General features: G+C 37.9%; 1 protein-coding gene across 3 annotated transcripts in view; it reads left to right on the forward strand.

The window, feature by feature from the left end:
• Nucleotides 1-17,722, forward strand: part of MAP3K7 (mitogen-activated protein kinase kinase kinase 7) — a 66,467-nt gene extending 48,745 nt beyond the window's left edge. The window contains exons 13-16 of one of the 3 annotated variants that reach the window (XM_080666454.1): nt 5,479-5,587; nt 11,242-11,303; nt 11,984-12,099; nt 14,882-17,722. In XM_080666454.1, coding sequence (XP_080522580.1) covers nt 5,479-5,587; nt 11,242-11,303; nt 11,984-12,099; nt 14,882-15,062 — 468 coding nt within the window. In that variant the 3' untranslated portion in view covers nt 15,063-17,722. The remainder of the gene's footprint in view (nt 1-5,478; nt 5,588-11,241; nt 11,304-11,983; nt 12,100-14,881) is intronic. The other 2 variants (XM_080666453.1, XM_080666455.1) reach the window with 2 other exon arrangements.
• The last annotated feature ends 8,762 nt before the right edge of the window (nt 17,723-26,484 follow it).

Consider the following 26,484-nt stretch of genomic DNA (forward strand, 5'->3'; position numbering starts at 1 on the left):
TATTTAGTCAGGGGCACTGACCTCTTATTCCTTGGATTGTCAAATTAAAAAATAACAACCAACACAACAATAACTATCAGGTGTGAATGAATCAAAATTATACCTTTTTCAGGTTGGAAAAAAAAAATATATGTTTTTTGGTGTGCCACAGAATTTTAGTAATTAGCTTATGTGTGCCATGAGATGAAAAAGGTTGAAAATCGCTGTACTAGTCATGTGAATTTGCTGACATTTGATTGTTTTTTACCTATAAAAGTGGCAGTTATATATATTTCTGTTTCATACGTGCTCTTTGCACTATGCCATATAATCCTTAAATGAATATAAGGACAAGCTTAAAAGCGGGAAGGGAAACAGATTATAAGGAATTGTCAGAGGAGGGATGATCTGGATAGGTAAGATAAACTGCCTATGGAAGTTGAGGAAGATCAGGGTGAGAATTTCAGAACTGATCCAATAATAACCAGTAAACATTTTCTGTTCTGCACACTGCTAGGCACTCCTCTCTTGTTACACAGGTTCTGGCTTTGTGTACAAAGAACCAGGGATATAGCACGAATGAGCAAATCTCTTGAAGGGAACCTGAGCTGGGCCTTACATGATGGAGAGGAATTAGCAAGGAGAAAACAGAATGAGCATGGTGGTACGCAGGACTCCTTTATAAGTGATATGAATGAACTAAGGTTTTGGAACTACCAGTCTGATACTGAGTTTTTAAATTGTTAATGGTATAGAAAAGCTTTTGGGAATTTCTGAAACAATTTCAATAGGTACCCAAGAAGAAAGTAATATTCCACCACTTTTTCTTTTCTTCCAAATTATTTTATGATCTAATCACTGAAATTATTATGAGTGCCTTTCATTATTTAGTATTCTCAATCCACTGTGGGTTTTCAATGTTTAAACTCATAGAATTTTAGCACTGGAGGGAACACTGAAAGTCATCACATTTTTAACTCGGCCCCACCCCTTCTTCCGATAAGGAAAGCAAGACTTCTTGAGGTAAACTAAATCAGATATTACACCATAATTAGAACTCACATCTGGTAATTTCTCCTGAAGGGTACTTTATACTACTGTGCAGCCTCTCATTTTTATTTGATGCAGTCTTTGAGTGTTCCTTGTTTACATATTGAAACCGGACAGAAAATCCTTTATGAATTTATATATTTTTTATGTTTGACTTTATGTCACTCCATATCCTTTTGGGTATTTAATAATACCTCAAGAAAAAAATTCTTATGAAATCCATTTTAGTTTATATGTCCTTGAGAGTTTTAAATATATGTTATATAAATACATAGATAAGAACACATGTAGTATGTAAGTAGTGAAACCTAATAATAAAATGAACACTTATGAACCCACCACCCAACAGAAAGGGAACATGATCAATGCCCCTGAGTCTCCTGTGTATTCTTTACCTGTGACCTCCTTGTCATCCTCTCACCAACCCACAATGCCATTTTCTATTGTATATTCTGTTTCTGGACTTTTTATTAATACCCTCTATCTGGCTAAGAAATTCTCTTAAATGACATTTAAGTTTGTTAAATATATATTTTATAAATGGATGTTAAATTTTATCAAATATTTTTTATGTATTGTGGTTTTTCTTCTTTAATTTTTTAATATAGTGAATTGCATGAATAGAATTCCTAATGTCAAGTGACCTGTGCGTTTGTAGAATAACCTCAACTTTTTAAATATTTCTGTTGCTGAATGAGTCAGGAACTGTTTGTCATTCTTTCAAGAATAATTTCTTTAAGATAAAAAATGTCTTGGATATTTGATAGAACTCACCAGTAAACCTTGCTATTTTCTATAAAGTATAGAAATTTTTATAATTTATGGATTGAGGGTTTTTTTGTATTTTTCTATAATGTATAGAAATTTTGGTAATTTATATGTTTTTTTGGAATTTGTTTATTTCACATTGGTTTGTTTTGTTTTTTATTTACTAACCACAAAATTTTTATAGTATGCTCTCATCTTATTTTGTTTCTTTTGGGAAGCTTATAGCTTGGCTCTTTTTCTAACTATGTAAGTTAAATCCTTAGCTTGTAAATTATCACTGCTTCTGACTTTTTCACATAAATATTTGAAATTAAATATTTTTCTCTAAATGCATCTTTAGTTGCATGCCACAGTTTTAGTGTGATTTGAGTTAAAATTCAGTTCAAATGGTTTTTAATTTTCATTTTGTTTTCTTTGACCAGTGAGTTATTTAGAAGTATTTTTAAATGTTTAAACATACGTTTCTTTAAAGATTAATTGTGAATCAATACAAAAAGATATGGTTTATATGTTACTAAATTTTTAAACTTTTTTTGAGAACTATTTTATTGCCTACTGTATGACCAGTTTTCATAAATGTTCCATGGGTGCTTTAAAAAATTCATGTTTTCATTTCTCAGCCTTGGGTTCATGAAGTTCAGGTTGTACTGTGTGCATGTTTTGTTCCTTGGTCTGATTTTATGTATCATTTACAGAGGGTTTTTTTGTTGTTGTTGTTGTTAATCCTCGCCTGAGGATATTTTTCCATTGATTTTTTATTTTTTTTAGAAAGAATGGAAGGGATGGGGAGAGACAGAAAGAGAAACATGATATGAGAGAGACACATTGATTGGTTGCCTCCCTCACACACTTTGACCAGGGCTAGAGATTGAGCCTGCAGTTGAGGTATGTGCCCTTGAGCAGAATCGAACCCAGGACCCTTCAGTCTGCAGGCCGACTATCCACTGAGCGAAACCAGCTAGGGCTACAGAGGATTAGTAAAATATTGTGTCTCACTATGATTGATTGTGAATGTTTCTCAGTGTTTTATTTTTTTATCTGTTTGGAAGCTATGTATAGGTACAGTCTGTATTGTAATAGACACAGCATGTAAATTTTGAATTATGTTCTGAATCTCTTTCCCTACTAATTTTTTTAAAATATATTTTTATTGATTTCAGATAGGAAGAGAAAGAGAGAGAAACATCAATGATGAGAGGGAATCATTGATTGGCTGCCTCTTACATGCCCCCTACTGGGGATCGAGCCTGCAACCAAGCATGTGCCCTTGACTAGAATTGAACCTGGAACTCTTCTGTCTGCAGGCCGATGCTCTATCCACTGAGCCAAACTAGCTAGGGCCCTAGTAATTTTTTATTCTCTAAAATATATTCTCTGTGATACTAATATCTATAATAATAAAAGCATAATATGCTAATTAGACCGGACAGCCAAACAACCTTCCAGATGTCATTTCGGACAAAGCCGCCCTGGCGGGAGCCAAGGCAGAAGCAGTTAGGGGTGATCAGGCAGGCAGGTGAGCAGTTAGGGGTGATCAGGCAGGCAGGTGAGCGGTTAGGAGCCAGCAGTCCCAGATTGTGAGAGAAAGCAGGCCGGGCTGAGACTCCTCCCCGCCCTGTGTATGAATTTTGTGCATTGGATCTCTAGTAGCTATATAACCTTATTTGGGGTAGTTTTTGCCTAGTTATCTTTTTTTATTCGTTAACCTTCTGTTTTTTCTATCAATGTGAATTAGATATGTCTGTTTACACAGCATTTAATTTAGCCTGATAATCTGATTTTTTAAATATCTAACTGGAGAATATAATCCATTTCTATTTATTACTAGAGGCCCAGTGCACAAAATTCGTGCACCAGTAGGGTCCCTAAGCCTGGCGGGCAATCAGGGCTGATCTGTGGGGTGATCGGGGTGGGGGGGTTGGGCTCCCGTTGGTACCCGCCTTGGCTGGTGGTTTGGCACTGCCTGCTCACCAGCCCCTCCCCCACCACCACCTACCGGTCACTCCGCAGGTGGTTCTGCCATTTGGTCGATTTGCATATTAGGTTTTTATATAGATAGATGATTACTGTTCTCTCTTATTTTGTGCTTTTTTATCTCCTTTTTTGCCTTCCTTTGAATTCAATAAGTATATTTCTTATTCCATTCTTTCTTTCTGATTGGAGAGTTAGGTATATTATTACTTTTAGTAATTACCTGTGAAATTTTAACATGCATGCCCAACCTAAAGTTAATATCTTTACCCTCATCCTGAACAATATAAGTATCTTTAAATTTATGTTTCTCTTGCTGATGCTATTGTTATTTAGATTTTAGTACCGTATTATTGATTTATTTTGTAATTCTATAAATTAATCACTGTTTTCATTGTTTAATATTTTCGGTGTATGGATTCATACTTGTGTTTACCAATAATCCTCATTTCAATTTGGCCCTTCCATTAGGGAAACATTTTTCTTCTCCCTGAAGAACTTATGGAAAGAGTCTTATGGAAAGTTATAGAAAACTTATGGTAAGAGTCTATGAATGCTAGACTCTGTTTTTGCTCACCTGAGAATGTTATTCTGACCTTATTCTTCACATTTTGTTGGCTAAACAATTCTGGTTCTCAGTTATTTTATTTTAGCAGTTTGAAGATAATTCTACTTTCTTCTGGTTGCTATTGAGAATCTAACTGGTATTTTTTTATAGGTAATCTATCTTTTTCTCTATGCTGCTTTTTACTCTTATCTATTTGTCTTTGTTTTCTAGAATTTGATTATAATTAGCCCCAGGTTTAACTCGGTATCGTAAATTTTCTCTTTTCTGCTCGGAATTTGTTATGGTTGGCATTTGTTGTCTTCATCAATTCGGGAAATTTTTTGCAGATTCACAGTGAACACATTTTCTTCCCTCCACCCAGAGCCACAAATTTGCTTATCTTCTTTTGTAGGATAGATTTATTTTTCCTAGTTCCTTCTTTCCCTGAGTGTGAAGCCTTTCTTGGCTTTTAGCTTTAAGCATGAAGGTTCTCCAGCTTTACTCCCACCCTACAAAGGCCCAAGACTTTACATCTGGTCCTCTGAGTGCAGCAGGCAGTCAAAACAAACACTTTAAGCCAGTGGTTCTCAACCTTTCTAACGCCGCAGCCCTTTAATACAGTTCCTCACATTGTGGTGACCCCCAACCATAACATTATTTTCGTTGCTACTTCATAACTGTAATTTTGCTACTGTTAATGAATCGTAATGTAAATATCTGTGTTTTCTGATGGTCTTAGGCTCTACAGCAGCGGTTCTCAGCCTGTGGGTCGCGACCCACAGGTTGAGAACCACTAGCAGGTTCGCCTAAGACCATCAGAAAACACAGATATTTACATTACGATTCATTAACAGTAGCAAAATTACAGTTATGAAGTAGCAACGAAAATAATGTTATGGTTGGGGGTCACCACAACATGAGGAACTGTATTAAAGGGTCACGGCATTAGAAAGGTTGAGAACCCATGCTTTAGGCCATTAGTGCTCAAGTGTTCAGTATGTGTGTGTATATATATTGTGTCTGTAGAGGATTTGAGGGTTTTTTTTGCAAGAGTGTTTTGGGACTTCTACTGATAAAAATGCAATTCTGTCCTTTGCCTTATAATGGAAATTTTTTTCTTGTCATTTAAAAATAAATAAATCTCCTATAACTTTTTCCTATAGGTGAGCAGTAGGTCATCCAGTCCTAGCATCAGAATGATCACTACTACATCAGGACCAACCTCAGAAAAGTCAGCTCGAAGTCATCCATGGACCCCTGATGATTCCACAGGTGACCAGTTTATTTCCTCATTTTAATTAAGAAGTGGAATTTACCATGTTTATTTTCATTTTCTTGTGTCATTACTGTAATTATAATTACACAACAAAATGAAGCAGGCATTATACAGTAGTTTAGATTTTCATATTAAAAAAATATTTAGTAATAAACTTAAAAATGTCTTTTGAGTACTGAGACAGAGACCGTTAGCCCTCTGCATTTTTTTTCACCCAGATACTAAACATGTATTTTGAAGATGGTTAGTTTTGGGGTTCCCAAATAGGAGATATTGTATTTTTAATACTTTAGTCTGTTATTATCCCATTATGATCCATTCTACTGGATGGTAGTAGTAAAGTCTTTATCTTCTAAATCCCTAAATTCAGCAGAATGATAAAAATAATCATCTTCATCTCAGTCTTTTGTTTTAAAGATACCAGGTACTTTAGTGAGAAAAAATTTCTGATTGTGACCTTTTGAATCAATTTTAAATAATAGGGAAACTTCATTTTGGTTATATAGTCTGTTAAGTGGGCCTTTAAAAGTCTGTTAAGAGTTATTAAAACTCCCTAACATGAATAACTTATCTGGTCAAAATATTAGTATTAAAATCTAGTGATAGAATAGTTTCAATATGGGCAAGCAGAAAATTATATGTCATAGTGGAAGAATACCTTGATAAATACTCAGCAGTATGCTCCTATAAAAATTATTTATATGTTATGATGTCAGAGAACAAACAACAATCTCTTAGACCTTGGAAAATTAAACCATTTGGGATTTTATATAAAATCAACTATGTTATTAATAGTGGCAATTAAATTGAAATTAAAAAGTCAGTTCTCTGTGTTTATAAACTAAAATACTGCTTATAAGTATTTATAAATATTTGGCTTGGTTTAATCAAATTTATAATTTAATTTAAAAAAATATTTGGGTGGCTTTTCTCTGTGTCATGTAAGATAGAACTATGTTTAGCCAGGGGTGTACTCTCTAGTTTTAGTAAGTTTAAATTTAGCGGTATCAAAAACTCTTCTAAGTTTCACCCCTAGCACAATCCAACCTAGGTTTGCTCAGAACATTTACCACTACTCAGCACATGTGCAGAATTCATCATGACGTGCTTCTGCTCAGAGGCAGACAGGGAAATATTCTTGACAGATTTGATCACTGACAGTCAGGTAATATCAGCTTTTTTTGGTTCCTAAATCCTCAGTGAGGGAGTACTCTCCTTGACATTACAGCATTTGCCTAAATCTGGTACTACACATGGCAGACCTCCTGACTTCAGCCTGGACTAAACTCAACATGAGGGTAAAATCAAATTCTCTTAGGTCCATCTCACTTAACTGCTGTGTTTCCACTTCATGTGCTCTCCCACCCTTCCAACCCCCATCTCATATTTTTTCTTTTCTGGAACCTAAAGTACCACAAAATATCAATAGCTAGAAATCGTACATAGGTCCAACTTGTTATATTAACTGATTTTTTTCTTTGCCTTGAAATTATTGCAATGTATGGTTATCATTTTTAAATAATGTTGAATGCAATTTTAGAAGTTGAGGCTCTGGTTTAAATTTATAATTAATGAAGTTCAGCTTTGCACAATTTCTAAGAAAAGTGTTGCTAACCAAGCTAATATAATAAATTACAGGGAAGGGGTAGATAAAGCCTTTTTCTTTGAAGGTCCACTGATTCAGGAAAATATTAGAAGTGCATACATAAGTTAAAACAACCTAATTAATTCTTTTTATTATTATTTAAAAGAGAAAGCAGTCTATGTGTTTTCCAGAGAAAAATAAAGAACAGAACGATTTAATAATCATTGTACATATTGAGTGCTCGTGGGTTTCTGGTTTTCTATTTATAACATAGTAGAGATTAAAAAAAATAAAAAAGATAAATGTGTGGTGAGAGAGTTGCCCAGGCCTAGTAGAGGAAGCCACAGAACTTGGGAAAACTCACAGGAGAGTTTCTCCTGGGCTTAGTACTTGGCCAAAGTAGAAGTAGAAGACAGCCCATTGCTGCAATCTGATTAGAGTGTCATGATACAGACATAAAGTAGTCATGATATGGAATAAACTACTAAATTTGTAGTGCCGGCTGAGAATTTTAATAGCTAAAATCAATTAGGTAAAACCTGGCATCGTCTGCAACGTTTTGTAAAATTGTGAGACTTATTCTTTAATCATAAAGCAGAAAGAAGGCAATACTGCACATGAAGGGAACACCTTCTTAGAGAATATGAGATGGTTATAAGTATTGTGTTTGAGGAGCCAGAAGATATATTTTGGCCTAATTTAACCAAAGAAATGTGAGTCTCAACATTCAGGAAACAAGATTAAATTTGATTAGCAATTGAAACATTACAGAACAAACTCTCATGGAATATACCTTCGTTGTCTTATGATCAGTTATTACTATTAGACACTAAAAACTAAAGTTCAGTTTGTGTATACGTGAGAAAGTGAAATCTCACTTCTTGGTTTAGAGAAAACTAATGTCTAACAAAGGACCTTAAGTTCCCACCATTGAAGGGTTTTAATTGTTTGAATAAATATTTGGACTTTTTTCCACCCCCAGAATAGTGTGAAACATTGATATATTATACTTAATTCTGAAACACAGATACAGGGTACTGATTAATAAGATATATCAAGTGTCTAAGTTTTAAGAATGAGTAATAGGAGTGGAAGTGTTAAATTGAAAAACTTTCAAGACAGTTGTTCCTATAAAGTCAAGGGGAAATCATTTATTATTTTTTTAATTTATTTTTAAATTCTCACCCAGGGATATGTTTACTGATTTTAATATATTTTTATTGCTTTCAGAGAGGAAGGTAGATGGATAGAGAGATAGAAACATCAATGATGAGAAGAGAGAATCGTTAATCAGTTGCCTCCTGCACATCCCCACTGGGGATCGAGCCCACAATCCCAGCATGTGCCCTTGACTGGAATCGAACCCAGGACCCTTCAGTCTGCAGGCCGATGCTCTATCCACTGAGCCAAACCAGCTAGGGCTTGTTTATTGATTTTAGAGAGAAACATCAATGTGAGAGTACAACATAGATTGGTTGCCTCTCATACTCGTTCCGACTGGGGATCGAACCTGTGACCTTTCAGTATACAGGACAATATTCCAACCACACTGGCCAGGGCAAGGAGAAATCATTTTTAACCAATTTTAACTTGGTGGAAAGTAGTGTTCTATGGGAGCATAGTTTGAAACAGCTGTTGGGAATGGGGAGAGGGTTGGTCAGAAAGAAAATAAATTAACTATACTTCTCATTTAGCCATTTTAGAAAAACTTTTATGTTAGTGTATGATTTTAGGGTAAATAAGGCTCTCCTAGGCAATACTGTTATTCTTTCTTTAATAAACATTACTTTTCAATCTGAAATACAAACTTGAGTGTTTTAAAACGTCCTCTCTTCCTTATTCTACATTTAGTATCAATAACAAGAATAATAATCACTGTGTGTTGAGTGCTTATCATATGTCAGTATTGCGTGATATTTCTTATATGCATTATATCATTTGGTCTGTTAGCTTAGCTTTTGGAGTTATTTGCAAGCACATTCTCAATAATTAAAGAACAAAACAAAAAACTACTAGAGTACCAGTCAACAATAAGTCAGGATGTTACTGAGCCATCAAACTCTTAAATTTTTTCATGCATTGGATGCAGAGCCTTGCTGCTACCTTGACCTTGCCTTTATCCACACTGCTCTTTCAGTCAGTTGCTTGTCAGAAAAAGGGCTGAAGGGCAGCTCACTTGTTTAGTTCATATATTCTCCACTAACAGTGGGAAAGCAGCTACTTCTGAAATGGAAAATTCCATATTACTTCACAGTTATCCTGCCTGCTTCTGGAATTGTATTTAAATATTAATGTCGGGAAGAGGCCATTCCATGCTTCTCAAGCAAGTAGTTAGGGCAATTTACCTCTATTAAAGACAAACAAAAGCTATCTGTTCAAACAGTTTGATAAAATTTGACTGGTTGTTTGAATTAACCCATTTAACAGTTTGGGCATGACTTTGAGCCACAATTTTCTTATGTGTACTATACCCCCATCAATAATCTCACTCATTTTCCATAGTGATTCTCATTAGGAGGGTTGGGGGCTCACTAGAATCTATATATATTGGAGGTGACCCACTGGAAGAGAATGTGTCTCTTGCTTTTCCCTTTCCCCTATTAAGGAACACTAATGTTGCCGGAGTTGACACAGCCTTATAGTAAACCTAGCATGATCAGGGGAAGAAGGAGATGTGGGTTTGATTAGGTAAAGTCTGTGAAGACTGAATTGCAAATGTAAAGGCCATGATTCTGAATTTAAATATAAAGGGTACTGTATTCATGGTTCTGTATAACAACAAAAGTGTTAATTAAAACAGCAATGTAAATTTAAGTTCTGAATTAACTGACGAAAGGACACAGATTTTCTTACTTTTTAAAAGATCAGCACTTGAGTATATACTTGTTTTTTGTTTTTAATTAAACAAGGGCTTATGAACTTTAATATTATTTAACTTACTAGAGGCCCGGTGCACGAAATTCGTGCATGGGTGGGGGGGGTGTCCCCTCAGCCTAGTCTGCACCCTCTCCAATCCAGGACCCCTTGAGGGATGTCCGACTGCCGGTTTAGGTCGGGCCTAAACTGGCAGTCAAGCATGCCTGTCACAATCCTGGCCCACTGGCTCCTAATCGCTCACCTGCCTGCCTGCTTGGTCACCCCTTACTGCCCCCCCTGCCAGCCTGGTCACCCCCAACTGCCCCCCTCTGCCGGCCTGGTCACCCCTAACTGCCCCTCCTGCTGGCCTGGTTGCCCCCAACTGCCCCCCCTGCCAGCCTAGTCGCCTCTCACTGTCCCCCCTGCCAGCCTAATCACCCCCAACTGCCCCTCCCACCAGCCTGGTCGCCCCTAACTCCCCCGCCCCCCCACCGTCAGCTTGATTACCTCTTACTGCCCCCCTCTGCAGGCCTGGTCGCCCCTAACTGCCCCCCCCCCCCCCGGCCTGGTCACCCCACACAGCCTGCTGTTCAGTTGTTTGGTCACCCCTCACACCCCCCCCCCCCCCCCGCCAGCCTGGTCGCCCCACGCAGCCTGCTGTTCAGTCGTTTGGTCGTCCCTCACTAACCCCCCTGCCGGCCTGGTTGTAAGGCAGCCATCTTGTGAGGGCGTGAGGATTAATTTGCATATTATCTATTATATAGGATAGTCAACTTAAATTGTAAGTATGAGAGTATGGTTGCATTCTAATTATATGGTAATTAGATATTCTCTGTTTACCTTTAGAATTCATAACTAGACTCTTCATTACCAATAATAACTTTTTTAAAAATATTTTTATTTCAGAGAGGAAGGGAGAGGGGGAGAGAGATAGAAACATCAATGATAAGAGAATCATTGATCAACTGTCTCTGCACATCCCTCGCTTGTGATCAAGCCTGCAACCCAGGCATGTGCCCTGACCGGGAATCTAACTGTGACCTCCTGGTTCATAGGTCAACCAACCACTGAGCCATGCCCGCCGGGCCAGTAGTAACTTCTATATGTTATTTACTTTAGGGGGAAAAAAAATACTTCATGCATGCTTTCCTGCTTTTGTTTTAAAGTATTTATGACAGAAGATAAATAAAATCCATGCTTGAATTACAGATACCAATGGATCAGATAACTCCATCCCAATGGCCTATCTTACACTGGATCACCAACTACAGGTAAAGGAGTCCTGTACTTTGTCAGTCAGTGTTTACTTTTTCTTACAAAAAATTTAGAGAATTTATCTTTAAAGCTGACATTTGTGTTTCTGTCATTGTATATTCACTTATTTATGTTTTTAAGCTCCTTCGTCTTATTAAAATAAATGATTCTTTCAGTTAAGTTAATTAAATTTAAAATGGGCAAAATCATGTTCTTATCCTAACAGTCATGTTAAAATACTCTCATATCTTTAAGATTGCCAAGAAGAGTATTTTTTGTTCTTTAATTTTAGTGCAATAAAATATATAAAATTCATATAAGCTCATTTCTATGTAATAAATTTTGTGATATATTGTCATGTTCATAGTGGCTAAACATCTAAGTGTCACCATTATACCAAATGTTTTTTGGTATAATGCCTTTTGGCAACCTGAAATATAAAGCCTTGAGTCCAAGAGTACTCTTCATGGTTCTCGGGAACAACAACTGTTAAAACAGCAAGTGTAAATTTAAGTTCTGAGTTAACTCTGACAAAAGGACACAGATTTTCTAGGGCATGGTTGGACACTTATTTTTAAAAGATCATTACTTGAGTGCTATAAAAATAATACATCACAGTCACTATTTTAACTCTCATCTTAGCTAGATAATGAGATTTGATTTAATTATGTTTTAACATTTTTTAATTTATTTTCAGCCTCTAGCACCATGCCCAAACTCCAAAGAATCTATGGCAGTGTTTGAACAGCATTGCAAAATGGCACAAGAATATATGAAAGTTCAAACAGAAATTGCATTGTTATTACAGAGAAAGTAAGTTATCTTTTATAAATAAAAATTAAAACTCAGTATTTTGAGTTTGAAATATGTTAAGGTGCAATCTAATCTAATAAAAGAGTAATATGCAAATTAACCATCACTCCGACACAAAGATGGTGGCGCCCATAGCGTCCCGCGCCCCGGCCATGGAGGGAGGGAGGGCTGCGGACACAGTGCAGGGCTGCCGGGCTGGGGGCATGCCCCCAGCAGCCGCCACGCAGCTCGTGGCACACCCCCAGCCCAGTGGACACAATGCAGGGGGTCCTCTGCACATGAGCTGCAGAGGAAACACCTTTTCTGACCGCTCATTGGCTAAGCTCTCTGTATGCCGCCACTCGCAATGTTCTTGGTAACTTGGGTAATAAGAATCCAAGAAAGTGATCTAGGGTTTTTCCACCACACTCCTGGAGGAAAAAACTAAGGTCCGCTGCTGGAGGGGCTAAGAAATGTCATATCCTGCCCTAGCTGATTTGGCTCAGGGAATAGAGCCTTGGCCTGCTGACCACAGGGTCCGGGTTCAATTCTGATCAAGGGCATGTACTTAGGGTGCAGGCTCCTCCCTGGCCAGGGCCCAGGTCAGGGCTCATGCAGGAGGCAACCAATTGAAGTGTCCCTCTCACATTGATGTTTCTCTCTGTCTTTCCCTTTCTCTTCCACATTCTCTAAAAGTCAATGGAAACATATCCTCAGGTGAGGATAAAAAAAAAAAAAGGAAGAAAGAAATGTCATATCCTATGAAAGACACATCTTGAAAATGCCTAAAGAAAGTTGTCATTTTTTCGTGGTGAAGGGCCTATAGTCCGTGTTGATGAAAACACCTTGGCAGCTGCAGCAGTGGCAGCAGCAGCGGGGTGATGGGGCTGGCGCCTTCCCCAGATCAGCCTGGTCACCTCCCACAGAGGGAGTCCAGACTGTGGCTTAGGCCCGCTCCCCATGGGGAGCGGGCCTAAGCCAGCAGTGGGACATCCCCTGAGGGCTCCCAATCTGTGAGAGGTGGCAGGCTGGGCTGAGGGCCCCCCACCCCCAGTGCACGAATTTCATGCACCGGGCCTCTAGTATTAAATAAAGACATGAAAACTTTATCATTTTTAGAATTAATCATGAAGCATATTTCTAACTTGGAGATTTTGTATATGTTTATGTTTAAGCAGCCTTTGGCTACTTTTCATGCAAAAATCAATCCTTTTGACTATATCATATTATAGTAGTACTAAGGAAAGTAAACTGGTGGTACATAAACATGTTTTAATGCTCTCAGAGTTATAAAGTTAAGCTACTTAGATTTGTTTTCTTAGACATAGGTAAAATAATTTGATTTACTAATAGTTGTGCTTTGTCTTAGAAACATAAAGTACAATTTTTACAATACTTTATTTGCATTTCTTGTTTTAAAAAAAAATCTTTACTTTGCTTAAGCATGAAATTTTATGCCTCTGAAGCTGATTTATGGTGGTAACTAAAATGAAATGTAGGAAAAAAATCATGGAAGCTATATATACACATGGTAACAGGATTCCCTCTATTAATTTTAATCAAACAAAAAATAATCTGGTTTTCTGAAGTAATCTGTGGAAAGTTTTCTGTTTGTATTTCCAAGAAAAATAAAAAAATAGTTTCATCACAATTTACTGATAATAGTGATTTAAATTATTTCAACCTAATACAGTAAACCCTCAATTTTGCAGACCTCAATTTAACAGACTTTAGATTTACTGAACGAAATTTCCTGTCCATATGTCATATGTGAAAATTAACGCCCCGTTAATTTTTAAATGCTTTTAACCAAGATTTGCTTATAATTAAATTAACAGGTTATTTATTTATTTATTTTTTGGTGTTACTAATTCACTGTTATTTTTAACAAATTTTAGCGAATAGGCCCTATGTTGGAACAAAAACACTGTAGTAATTTCACTGGCATAAACTCTGTATTTCTTATTTCACATATTTAATCTATACTTTTTCCATACTTTAATCATTTAAAAGAGAAGTTCTGTACTAGAAAAACCAAATAGTAGATTGAGGGATGTGAAAGCTATGATAGTTTTAGTCAATTTAAATACTTACTTTAACTGAGAAATATTACTTGGAAATCATTTTTAGGATTTTTCATTAATTATTGAGGTATATTCAGTAGCTTCGCTTCAGGAGCTAATACTTAATATCCCCCAAATAAAAGGGACTTTTAAAAGTTTACTAGGCTACTGAGGATCTTTCCTGAAAAATGCAGACATGCAATTTAAAAGTAGTACTTTATATTGTTCTCAGTTTTAAAATAGGTAAGAGATTTAAGTTGAGAGCGTCTATTTTAAATAGCTTGCAAATGTTCTGCTGGCTACCACTTTGCACTGTAGTTAAATAGAATTGTGACTTCAGAATATAAGTACATGAGTATAAAAGTGGAATGCAAACTATAAAATCTTTAAGTGTTCTTTTCCTGTGGTCAGATGAAGCCCTTCCCAGCTTTTTTCCCTTCCTTCCTTCACAAAAAGGATACCAAATGAAATGTTCTGAGACTTTTATTATTCCATATTATCTGTTTTTATTAATTATCTAAGTACAGTTACTTATTAAAAGAATTACGATATTTGTATGTTTATACCAGAAAAGTGATTGATAGTTTCCATTCCAGCCCGTAAATCTTGAGTAGTGTACCTAAGATGTATAATGATAGACCCAGAATAAAAGTTATACTTCATTAAGCTTCCATCATTAGCTATTAAGATAGAAATTTTTCCATCATGTAGAATATCTTATTATTGGTATTTGTTTTTAGGCAAGAACTAGTTGCAGAACTGGACCAGGATGAAAAGGACCAGCAAAATACATCTCGTCTGGTACAGGAACATAAAAAGCTTTTAGATGAAAATAAAAGCCTTTCTACTTATTACCAGCAATGCAAAAAACAACTAGAGGTCATCAGAAGTCAACAGCAAAAACGACAAGGCACTTCATGATTCTCTAGGACTGTTAAATTTTAAAATATGCAAAGAAAGACTTTTTTTTTTAAAGAAACAAAAACCTTTATAATGACAATCATGAGTGTTAGCTCTTTGGCATGTTCTGAATGCCAACTGCCTATATTTGCTGCATTTGTTTCATTGTTTATTTTCCTTTTCTCCCGGTGGACATGCAATTCAACTGTCTCCTTGCGTAACATGGGGGCATCTGTGACTTGAATAAGCAGCAGTTCTCAATCAACTTCCAAACAGATGCGTGAGCCGTGACTGTATATGCATGCTCTTTGTGTGAAGGCTAGCCTAACAAAACCAGGTGGTATCAAACTAGCTACTATGTGCAAAACACCTTTTTTTTTTTTTGAGGTGGAACCTCAAGAATGATGCTGTTCTTGTATCTCATCTCAAAAAAAAAAAAAAAAGAAGAAATGTTTTTCCCCCAGAGGATGGTATATACCAAGTTAAAGACAGGGTATGGTAATGCTAGAATAATAGGTGGTGCATTTTAGAAATGCAATACCTTGAGGAATATTCAAAGTGAAGGCTTTGATGCCAACATCCTTGGATCAGTACTGAACTTAGTTTCATCCATAAAATATTTAAAGGTAAGTGGTGGCTACTGTATTTAATAAAAGCATATTTCATTAGATGAAAATTTGACTAGGACACATTAAACAAAGTGGAACCCTTTATAAGGTTTAAAGATTTTTAATTCTGTGATGGCATGTATGCGTGTTGAAATTGTAAAGCTTTTATGACTAATATTAATATCTCTCCAATGAAATTAAAAAGTAAATGAACACTATCCAACTTAAATCATAATTCCTCCCTGTAATGATTATTGGATTATATTACTCTATATTTGAAAAACTGAAGAGAAATATGGAAAATGGAAATAATTGCTCCAGTGAAAAGGCTTGGACTTAGATACTTTTACAACATGATATGCATTAAAAAACTAGAAAATCAGGAAATGTTAGTAAGAAATTAAAGAAGTAATAAATTTATCAAGTATCTTATTTATCGATATTAGAATAATTGATTTTCCTAGCAAGCCCATCCTAGAATGTCTATTGCCTTTCAACACTTTTAAGGAAATTCCAACACTTATAAAGAGAGAAAATTTATATTGTTAACAGTAACTTTGCTACCAATTTTGAAAATAAAAGTAATAATAAAACTTCATTGAAATAATAGGCTATATAAGATCTATTTTTTCAGTTGGTATTAAAATAAATCATATTTTGATACCAGTACAAGGTGTCTTTTAAATAAGGATGTCATCAACTTCATTTTTATAGCATTAATGTTTTTTTAAGAAAAAATTTAAAATGAAAGTATAATTGATGTGATTATTAGAACTATATCATGATTGTACTGTAGTTTTGCTCTATTTCAGATTAGCAGGTTGATCTAAGTTATCAAAACTATTCTTAAAAATGCTAAAGCAGGTAACTTTTTCTTTCATTATTTTTTCCTCCTTCCACTCAGTTTTATAATGTAATCTTTGTGTATACAAGCAATAAAGGCAAAGGACAGTTTGTACTAAACTGTGTCATTTTTTAGCTCTTCAAAATATCTTAGTAATTTTCTGGTAAATAAATGTCTACCATCACTTCATTGAAACAAAAGGAGGGTTATTATTTCTAAATAATTTGATTACCTAGCTGGAAGTAATATTGGGCTTCAACATATTAATAGTAAAATAAAATTGGCACAGAAAATAACTGTAGACTAAGGAAAAGCATAACTCAGCCATAGCATTGTTTGTATATATATTTGTCACTCCTCCAAAAGGGACCTAATCAGTGTTTAGGGATGTTTTTGATTATCAGAGAAGAGCATGAGCTATGCAAGCAGGGATACTAAGGCTTGACTTTTCCATTAGGATTTAGCATTATAGATTTTTATTTTGTTTCTTAGTCATTTATGTGTTTTTGCTCTACATCACATTATTAAAGGAGAAAGTTTTTATTATTGTTGTTACTATTACATGTAGTCAATTCATAAAAATATCTGAATAGGTAAATGAAAGTAAATAATAGTTTTAAGTATGATGCCAAATACAAAAAAGGCTTTTTGCACACTTGCCTGTTGGTTAACATTAGCTCCTGGGATTTTCAGTACTGTAATCTTCCTGGACACTGGGTGCAGTTCAGCCTTACTTGGTTTTTAAGTAGTTGTGTTGCCAAGCTCATACTTTGTAAATCCTGATTATCTTTAATAGTCAGAGAAAAGGATTTCAGTGATCATTAAAATCCACAGCCAGTTTCATCAGTGTCCTTAGCCATCAAACCTTCAAAGAGATGTTAACAATGAGCCAAATTTTTTATTCTGATTTTAGTATTCTAATCCTTGGGGGTTTTTTTGTGTTATTTTTTTGTTTTGTTTTGTTTAGTTTTGTGGCGGGGGGGGGGGGGTGGGGGGTTGGTGGAAATAACAAACAGACAGGTGGCTAAATGCTCCCAATATAAGAAATTCATGAACAGTCTCTGAACAAGCCAGAATTATGTTTTGTTCTTGCCTCCAGGAAAAGAAGCAAAGCTTTAACCTATAGGGAAGTATTCCTCAACCATAAAAATACTTAGTTCAGATTATTAACCTTAAACTTCAACAAATAAAAATTAGTTCAGAATATTTACCTTAAACTTCAACAACATAAAAAAAGAAATGAAAACCATAAAAAAGAACCAGACAGAAATGAAGGATACAATCACTGAAATGAAGAATAATTTACAGGGTTTCAACAGTAGAGTACATGAAGCAGAGAAGTCAGCAATTTGGAATATAAAGAAGCAGAAAACACCCAATCAAAACAGAAAAAAGAAAAGAAAAGTAAGGATAATGTAAGGAGCCTTTGGGACACCTTCAAAGGTAAAACATTCGTATCATTGGGGGTGCCAGAAGGAGAAAAGAGAGAGCAAGAAATTGAAACCTGTTTGAAAAAATAATGACAAAACTTCCCTAACCTGCTAAAGGGAATAACTATAGAAGTCCAGGAAACACAGAGTCCTAAACAAGATGAACACAAAAAAGCCCATTTGCATGACCCATCTATAATTAAAATACCAAGGCTTAAAGACAGAGAATCTTATAAGCAACAAGAGAAAAGGAGTCAGTTACATATAAGGGAGCTCCCATAAGATTGTCAGCTGGTTTCTCAACAGAAACTACAGGCCAGAACAGATTGAAATGAAATATTCAAAGTGATGAAAAGCAAGGGCCTATAACCAAGATTATTCTACCCAGCAAGCAAGCATTTAGAATCAAAGGATAGATAAAGATCTTCCCAGACAAGAAAAAGCTAAAGTTCATCACCACCAACCAGTTCTATTTTTTTTAAAAAAAGGGGTCTTCTTTAAGAAGAAGAAAAAAATGATAAAAAATATGAACAATAAATGGCCATAATAAAGAACAAAATCTTGGCCTGGCCAGTGGCTTGGTTGGTTGGTTGGTTGGAGCATCATCCCGGTGCAGATTCGATCCTGGGTTGTAGCACATAAGGGAGGCAACTGATCAATGTTTCTCTCACATTGATGTCTCTCTCTCTCTCTCTCTCTCTCTCTCTCTCTCTCTCTCTCTCTCTCTCTCTCTCTCTCTCTCTCTCCCTCCCCACCCCCAACAACATCCTCAAATGATAATTAAACAGACAAAATGTTACCATATGGGACAGCATGGATGCACCTAGATAGTATTATGCTAAGTGAAATAAGTCAGAGAAAGACAAATACCATATGATTTCACTTATATGTAGAATCTAAAGAGCAATGTAAATAAAACAGAAACAAACTCATAGATACAGAGTACAAATTAATGGTTGCCAGAGGAGAGGGGAATTTGAGGAGTGGTTGTAAAAGGTGAAGAGAATGAGAAGTACAGATCGTTAGCTACAAAATAGTCATGGGGATGTAAAGTGCAGCATAGAAAATATAGCCAATAATTTTGTAATAGTTATGTATGGTGCCAGTTTGGTACTGGAAATGTTAGGGGGAGCACTTTGTAAAGCATATGATTGTCTGACCACTATGCTGTATACCTAAAACTAATGTAAAATAATATTGAGGATAAACTGTAATTGAGAAAAAGTTTTTTTTTTTAAATGTATTTTATTGATATTTCACAGAGAGGAAGGGAGAGGGATAGAGAGCTAGAAACATCGATGAGAGAGAAACATCGATCAGCTGCCTCCTGCACACCTCCCACTGGGGATGTGCCCACAACCAAGGTACATGCCCTTGACCGGAATCGAACCCGGGACCTTTCAGTCCGCAGGCCGACGCTCTATCCACTGAGCCAAACCGGTTTTGGCTTGAGAAAAAGTTTTAATTTAAATAAATTATTTTTAAAAATTACCTTATAGCAGCATAGCATATTGAAGATACTTGTGTAAGAGTTGTTACAAATGTTTGACTATTTTTGCTGAAGTATTCTAGGGCAGCAGTCACCAACCGGTGGTCTGCAGACCACTGGTGGTCCATGAGGTTCGAAAGGTTGGCGACCGCTGGTTTAAAGAAACTTTTGGAGCAGCGGTTGCCAACTGGTGGTCCGCGAGGTCTGAAAGGCTGGCGACCGCTGTCTAGGGTATTGAATGTTATTTTTTCTCCAAGTTTCTTCATTTGTTTTTTAAGAATAGTTTATTGATTTCTTCACAATCCCAGTGAATTCTACTTTGCATGAAGTACACAATGGCATGCACTGCTAAGTGATTCTTCTAATTAGAAAACTGATTTTTTGTAATTTATCTAAGTTACATTATTTTATTCCTTTATCAACGTACTAGACCCCCCAACCAATGTGTGTGTGACACACACACTTGTAAATTCTACCTTCATTTTAGTAAATCCATGCATTCATTAACATGCCTGTAACAAATTTTTATTGAGCACCCACTGTAAGCCAAGCTGCTATGGCTAATGCCAAGTTACAGACCCATTTTAGTCGCATGGTAGTTAAATGATATTCCCATTTCACAGATGGGAAAATAGGCTCCTTAAGATCGAGACTTGTGCCCGAGTCTGTCTTCCCATCGTCTGTTTTAAGCAGAATCTTATGGAAGTGGACCCTGGCCACTATTAATCTATGATGTCAAGAAGAACATAGGTTCACATCCATTTACCATGGCATGTCCCATGGCCATCCTACCTTCAGGGATGCAAGGAAATGTCTGTATAATGGGCAGACATGTGTCTAACTTAGAGGTGGGATAAAAGCTAGACCACTATCCTCTGAATCATCTGTCCCCACTTTTCATAATAAAAGGAGAAATAGGAAAAGAAGCTGGCCTCACCAGAATGTGAGGTAATTTCCGTTTTCATTAGTATCAAAATCTGACCAATATGGTGTACAGTACTTAAGATTGTGCTGAGTTTATAACTGATGCATCTTGGAAATATAAAATTTCAAAATGTGAATTTGGAGCACTTTAGTTGGAACACTAGTTGGGAAGTAGACTTGAAGTGATTTAGGTATTTAATAACAGATAATTGACCTTAGAAAACAACTTTCAATTGTATCTCAATTAAATGAATGAACTCATAGATACAGAGAACAAACTGACAGCTGTCAGATGGGATGGGGTTGTGGGGGGGGCGGGCTGGGTGAAAGAGGTCAAGGAATTAAGAAAAAAGAAAGGAAGAAAGAAACTGGTAGAACAACCCATTATGAGAAAAGCCATAAGAGGAAAAAAGTTTAATAAACTTAGAGATACTATTAGACACAATGGAATTAACATTTACTAAGAGTATACTGTTTCAGGCTTTTTTTTCCCTTGTGCTCTGGTGCACCGATTCATGCACATTGAAAGGAAATTAATTAGAAGGTGGCTGGCAGGGTGGGACTGGGCAAGATGAGCCGGACATGCCCTGGAGCCAACCTCTGTGGTCCTTCCCCGGCCGGCTGCACCTGGGGCTGTGCTTGGGCTTGAAGGGCATCTGCAGAGTGAGCGGGGTCCCTCTAGCAGGTGGGGTCCCTCAGCCTGGCCCATGGAAATCTGGCCAAAACCGGCTCTCTGACATCCCCCGGGGGGCCCCGGATTGTGAGAGGGAAGTTCTCAGGTGAACCACTCCAGAATCGGGCTCCCACCTCTCTGGTTCTGAGAACTGCCGCTGCCAAGTCACCACAGCTTGGCAGCTTCTGTGTTGAGTGCCCCCTGGTGGTCAGTGTGCATCATAGCTACTGGTTGGAGCATCTGCCCCCGGTGGTCATTGTGTGTCATAGCTACCTGTCGGACAGTCGCTTAGCCTTTATATATATATAGATTGTTTAAAGTATTAACGTATGTCTTCTTTTCCCCCCATTGACCTCTCTCCAGCCGTTCCCATCCCCCAGCACATGCCCTCACCCCCCTAGTGTCTGTGTCCATGGGTTATGCTTATATGCATGCATACAAGTCCTTTGGTTGCTCTCTTACCTCCCCCTCCCCTGCTTTCCCTCTGAGGTTGGATAGTCTGTTTGATGTTTCTATGTGCCTGGATCTATTTTTGTTCATCAGTTTTTGTTGTTCATTATATTCCACAAATGAGTGAGATCATGTGATATTTATCTTTCTCCAACTGGCTTATTTCGCTTAGCATAATGCTCTCCAGGTCCATCCATGCTATTGCAAATGGTAAGAGTTCCTTCTTTTTTACAGCAGCGTAGTATTCCATTGTGTAGATGTACCACAGTTTTTTAATCCACTCATCTGCTGATAGGCATTTAGGCTATTTCCAAATCTTAGCTATTGTAAATTGTGCTGCTGTGAACATAGGGGTGCCTATATCCTTTCTGATTGGTGTTTCTGGTTTCTTGGTATATATGCCTAGTTTCTTGGTGGCTGTAGGAATATATGTAGTTTTTTGAGGAAACTCATTACTGTTTTCCACAGTGGCTGCACCAGTCTGCATTCCCACCAGCAGTGCATGAGGGTTCCTTTTTCTCCACATCCTCGCCAGCACTTGTCGTTTGTTGATTCGTTGATGATAGCAGTTCTGACAGGTGTGAGATGGTATCTCATTGTTGTTTTATTTGCATCTCTCAGATGATTAGTGACTTTGAGCATGTTTTCATATGTCTCTTGGCCTTCTGTATGCCCCCTTTCGAAAAGTGTCTATTTAGTTCCTTTGCCCATTTTTTGACTGGATTGTTTATCTTCCTTTTGTTAAGTTGTATGAGTTCCCTATAAATTTTGGAGACTAAATCCTTATCAGATATAACATCAGGCATTTTTTAAATGTTATCCTTGCTTTAGAGATAAACTGAAGCCCAAAGATGTTTGAAAACTTGCCCAGCTAGTGCGGTAAATGAAGGACTCCAGTTCAAACCCAGGTCTTAGCCTCAAGACCTATAAAAACCTCAGTTTAGAACTTGTAATGTGTTTTCTTGTAGACTTAACAAAGAGGAGGAGAGCTAGGTTCCTAAGCCCATTCAAGAAAGTCTGTTTGGTCTTTAATGGAAATGAGATCCTAATGCCCCCGAATATTCCAAAAAGGACTAGGAGAGAAAACAGAAAAATGAAGTGGGTGTTTCGATGTTGACATTGTGGTGGTTTTACTCTTTTAAAAGTTCTTTCCCTTTTTATTATATGCCTCACAGTAAAAATAAAAGCCAGGCGGAAAGACCACCTTACCCGTAACTCTACCCATGCTTCTTTGGCAGGAGTCCAGGGCCCTTTGCCACGGCCACAATGGGAGCCCCTGCAAGAAAACTACAAGGGCAGGAACTTTCCCTCACTACTGGCCCCAACCTGGATCCCTGCAGGTAGGGCTGGGCTTGAGGGGTGGGGATTCCCAAGGTTCGCCAGAAGATTTGATGAAGATAAGCACAGTTCCAACAAGAGGTGGGAAAACTGATTCAGAACTATAGTGGCTTTAAGTTTTTTTTTGTTTGTTTTTTTTGTGTGTGTTTTAAATGCTCATTGTGGGGGGCTCAGCCTCAAATTCTGCTTCACAATGACAGGATATGACCCAGGGATAAACTTTTTGCTCCCAGTTTCCCAAGCGATTCTTTTGTACAGACAAATTTGAGAATTACTGACACCATGGAGTGGATAGAAAGAATAGCGGTTATAAATTTTTTAGATCCTAACACATGTAGTATTGTGAAAGCTAAAAGGATGCATGTGATATTGTAAGTTATAATAAATATGTATTTGATCTTGTCCCCTGTTCCTGGTATACAGCTCCAAAAACCCTTAGAATTTCCTAAGGTGGGAGTAATAAAGGTGTCTTTTGTTCTGTTAATGAGGTGACTTTTTGGAAATCCTACCCCCTCCACCCTCACATAGTGCAGGGGTGGGGACTAGTTACCAGGGAACCAACTACAAGTTAGAAAGTTGGAACTTTTAGTCCCTCCTCCAGACCTCAGGGGAGGGGGCTGGAGATTGAGTTCAGTCTCCAATGGCCAGTGATTGAATTTATCCTATCTGTGTAATGGAGCCTCCATAAAAACCCCAAAAGGACAAGGTTAGGAGAGCTTCCAAGTCAGTGAACTCATTGAGGACCAGGGAGAGTCGTACAATGGGGAGCATGGAAGCTTCTCGCACTTTCTGCACACCTTACCCTATGCATCTCTTCCATCTGACTGTTCCTGAGTTCCATCCTCTTGTAATAAAAGAGTGATTTAGTAAAATGTTTCACTGAGTGAGCTGCACTAGCAAATTAATTGAATCTAAGGAGGGGTCGTTGGAACCTCTAATCTGTAGCTGATCCATCAGAAAAAAGCACAGGTGACAACCTGGATTTGTGATTGGTGTCTGAATTGGGGTGTGGGGGAGTGCAGTCACTTGGGACTGAATCCCTAACTTAAGGAATCTGATGCTGTCTCTGAGTAGATAGTGTCAGAATTGAGTTGACTTGTAGGGCACCCAGCTGGTGTCCACGAATTGCTAGGTGTAGGCAGGGAACCCACACTTCAGAATTGGAGTCAGAATCATTAATGAGTCAGAGAAAGATAAAATCTTCCATATCCCTGGGATTCACACAAAAGAAGAGCATGGAGGTAAGGATAAGATTTGGAAAGATGCTGAGATAGGGTTTTCAACAATAATGGAAAGCCAACTCAAAATGTTTTTAGATAAGTGGAGGCTGGGACACGGGGTGGAGAGAAAGCTACCTTTCTATATAAGAAGGTATACCTGAATATCAGAAAATCAAAAAAATTTTAAGTATATGAGCTTTGTCTTTTCCACCAAAGGAGGAAGCAAAGCAAGTAAAGGTGAAATTAGAAATTATTTTAGAGGTATACTATTCTACAATTGTGTTTATCATAACAATGAGTATAAGAAGGCAACCTAAATAGGCATTAGTCATCAGGGTTGAATTAGTAGAGTGTGAAAAGCCACGGCCAGCGTGGCTTTCAGGTTCAAAGGCTTGGAGAAAGAGCTGACACACAAATTGATACACAAGACAAGATTAATTTTGAAATTATGGGGGGAGACCAGGGAAAACTCAACTCTAGCAGTCAAGTTCCACTGAGTCTCTTTTCCAACTGCTTTTATTTACTAGAATACACAATTGCCTTTTAGGAATGCAAACAGACATATCAATAGTAATGTTTATAGTAAACAGTAAGTCTATTTCTTTCACCAGGTGGGGGAAGTTTTCTGTCATTATTTCTTCAAATAGGTTTTCAGTATCTTGCTCTCTCTCTTCTTCTGGCACCCCCATAATTCTGATGTTGGTACGCTTGAAGTTGTCCCAGAGTCTTCTTACACTATCTTCAACTTTTTGGATTTTTTTTTTTTGCTTTTTGCTTTTTCGGTTGAGTGTTTTTTGCTTCTTTGTGTTTCAATTCTTTGACTTGATTTTTGTGTTCCTCTTGTCTGTTTTTGGGTCTCTGTATTATATTTTTTATTTCAGTCAGTGTATGTTTAATTTCTAGTTGGTCCTTTTTCATATCTTCGAGGGTCTCGTTATATTTATCAGCCTTTCCTAGGATATTCTTAAAAAGCCTTATAACCGTGGTTTTGAATTCTATATCCAGTCGTTCGTTTTCCTCCATTTCTTTCGTTTGTGATCTGATTCTTTGACGCCGCATTTTCACTGCTTCCCTGAGTTGGTAAGGTTGATTTGTGTGCTAGGTTTCCAATATGGCCCAGTGGGTCTGCCTCCCCAGTTAACCTGAGGTGGACACTCTTGGTGCACCCCTTTGTGGACTGTGTGTACAGCCTTGTTGTAATTAAGTCTTGATTGTTGTTGGTATCACTGGGAAGAATTGACGTCCAGGCCAGTTGGCTGTAAGGATCAGCTGTGTCTATGCTGGGAGAAGTTTGGTGCTAGAGACAGCCTTATAGGATTAGACTTGCCAAATTGCAATAGCCTCTGTGCTCAGCTTGGATGGGGTGGAGTCTCAGTCTTGGCTTCCTGTCAGCCTTACCCTTGCGCGCACGTGCGCGCCTTCAGACCTCCACCTTCCCTGGCTCCTGAGTCTCTGCCCGAGAGTCCAGACTCCCCCCGCAAGAGCGTGGGTCCCCAGGGGCTCGCCTGGAACCGGGGTTCAGTGCAGTCAGGAACCTCCGACTCCCTTCCACTAGGGAAAGCCTGTGGCAACCTCCGCAGCCTTTGTGCGCACTGGCACGCGCGCGCGCGCTTTCAGTCCTCCGCCTTCCCCGGCTCCCGAGTCTCCACCCGAGAGTCCAGACTCCCCCCACAAGAGCGTGGGTCCCCAGGGGCTCGCCTGGAACCAGGGTTCAGTGCAGTCAGAACTGGGGCCCAGTGCAGTCAGGAACCTCCGACTCCCTTCCACTAGGGAAAGCCTGTGGCAACCTCCGCAGCCTTTGTGCGCACTGGCGTGCGCGCGCGCGCTTTCAGTCCTCCGCCTACAGTAAGATTATCAGGTTTGGGGGAGTTTGCTTTAGGCCAGTGGTTGGCAAACTGTGGCTCTTGAGCCACATGCAGCTCGTGAGCCGTGGTTTGCCGCTCTGTTGACTAATGAGTTTGCCGACCACTGGACTAGACTAAATGTTACCGTGTAGTTGGAAGCTGTGAGGATTAGGCAATTGTGGCATATTGTGTGCAAAGAGGTAAAGGGTAGTATATGACAGTGGTCGGCAAACTCATTAGTCAACAGAGCGGCAAACCACGGCTCCCGAGCCGCATGTGGCTCACAAGCCACGGTTTGCCAACCACTGCTTTAGGCCATTGAGTCAGCAGTAAGTAATAAAATGTAAATATTCACCCTGTGAATATCAAAGGGGAGCCCAAACTCAGCCTTCTGGTGGACTCCTGGCATTTATATTAATTACTGCTGATCTTGGTTTCCAGCAGTAGAGCTATACTATATAATACTATATAGCCATTAAAAAGTATGATATAGTTCTATCATCGCTGTATAAATCTGTCCAAATTCAGAGTGTCAAAATATTAAAAGATTGATACACCTAGAAGTAGAGTTTGTAAGAAAAAATGCAACATTCTTTAATCTCAGTGTAATTCATTATATAAAC

Source organism: Plecotus auritus (assembly GCF_963455305.1).
Source record: "Plecotus auritus genome assembly, chromosome: 4".
NCBI lineage: Eukaryota > Metazoa > Chordata > Mammalia > Chiroptera > Vespertilionidae > Plecotus > Plecotus auritus.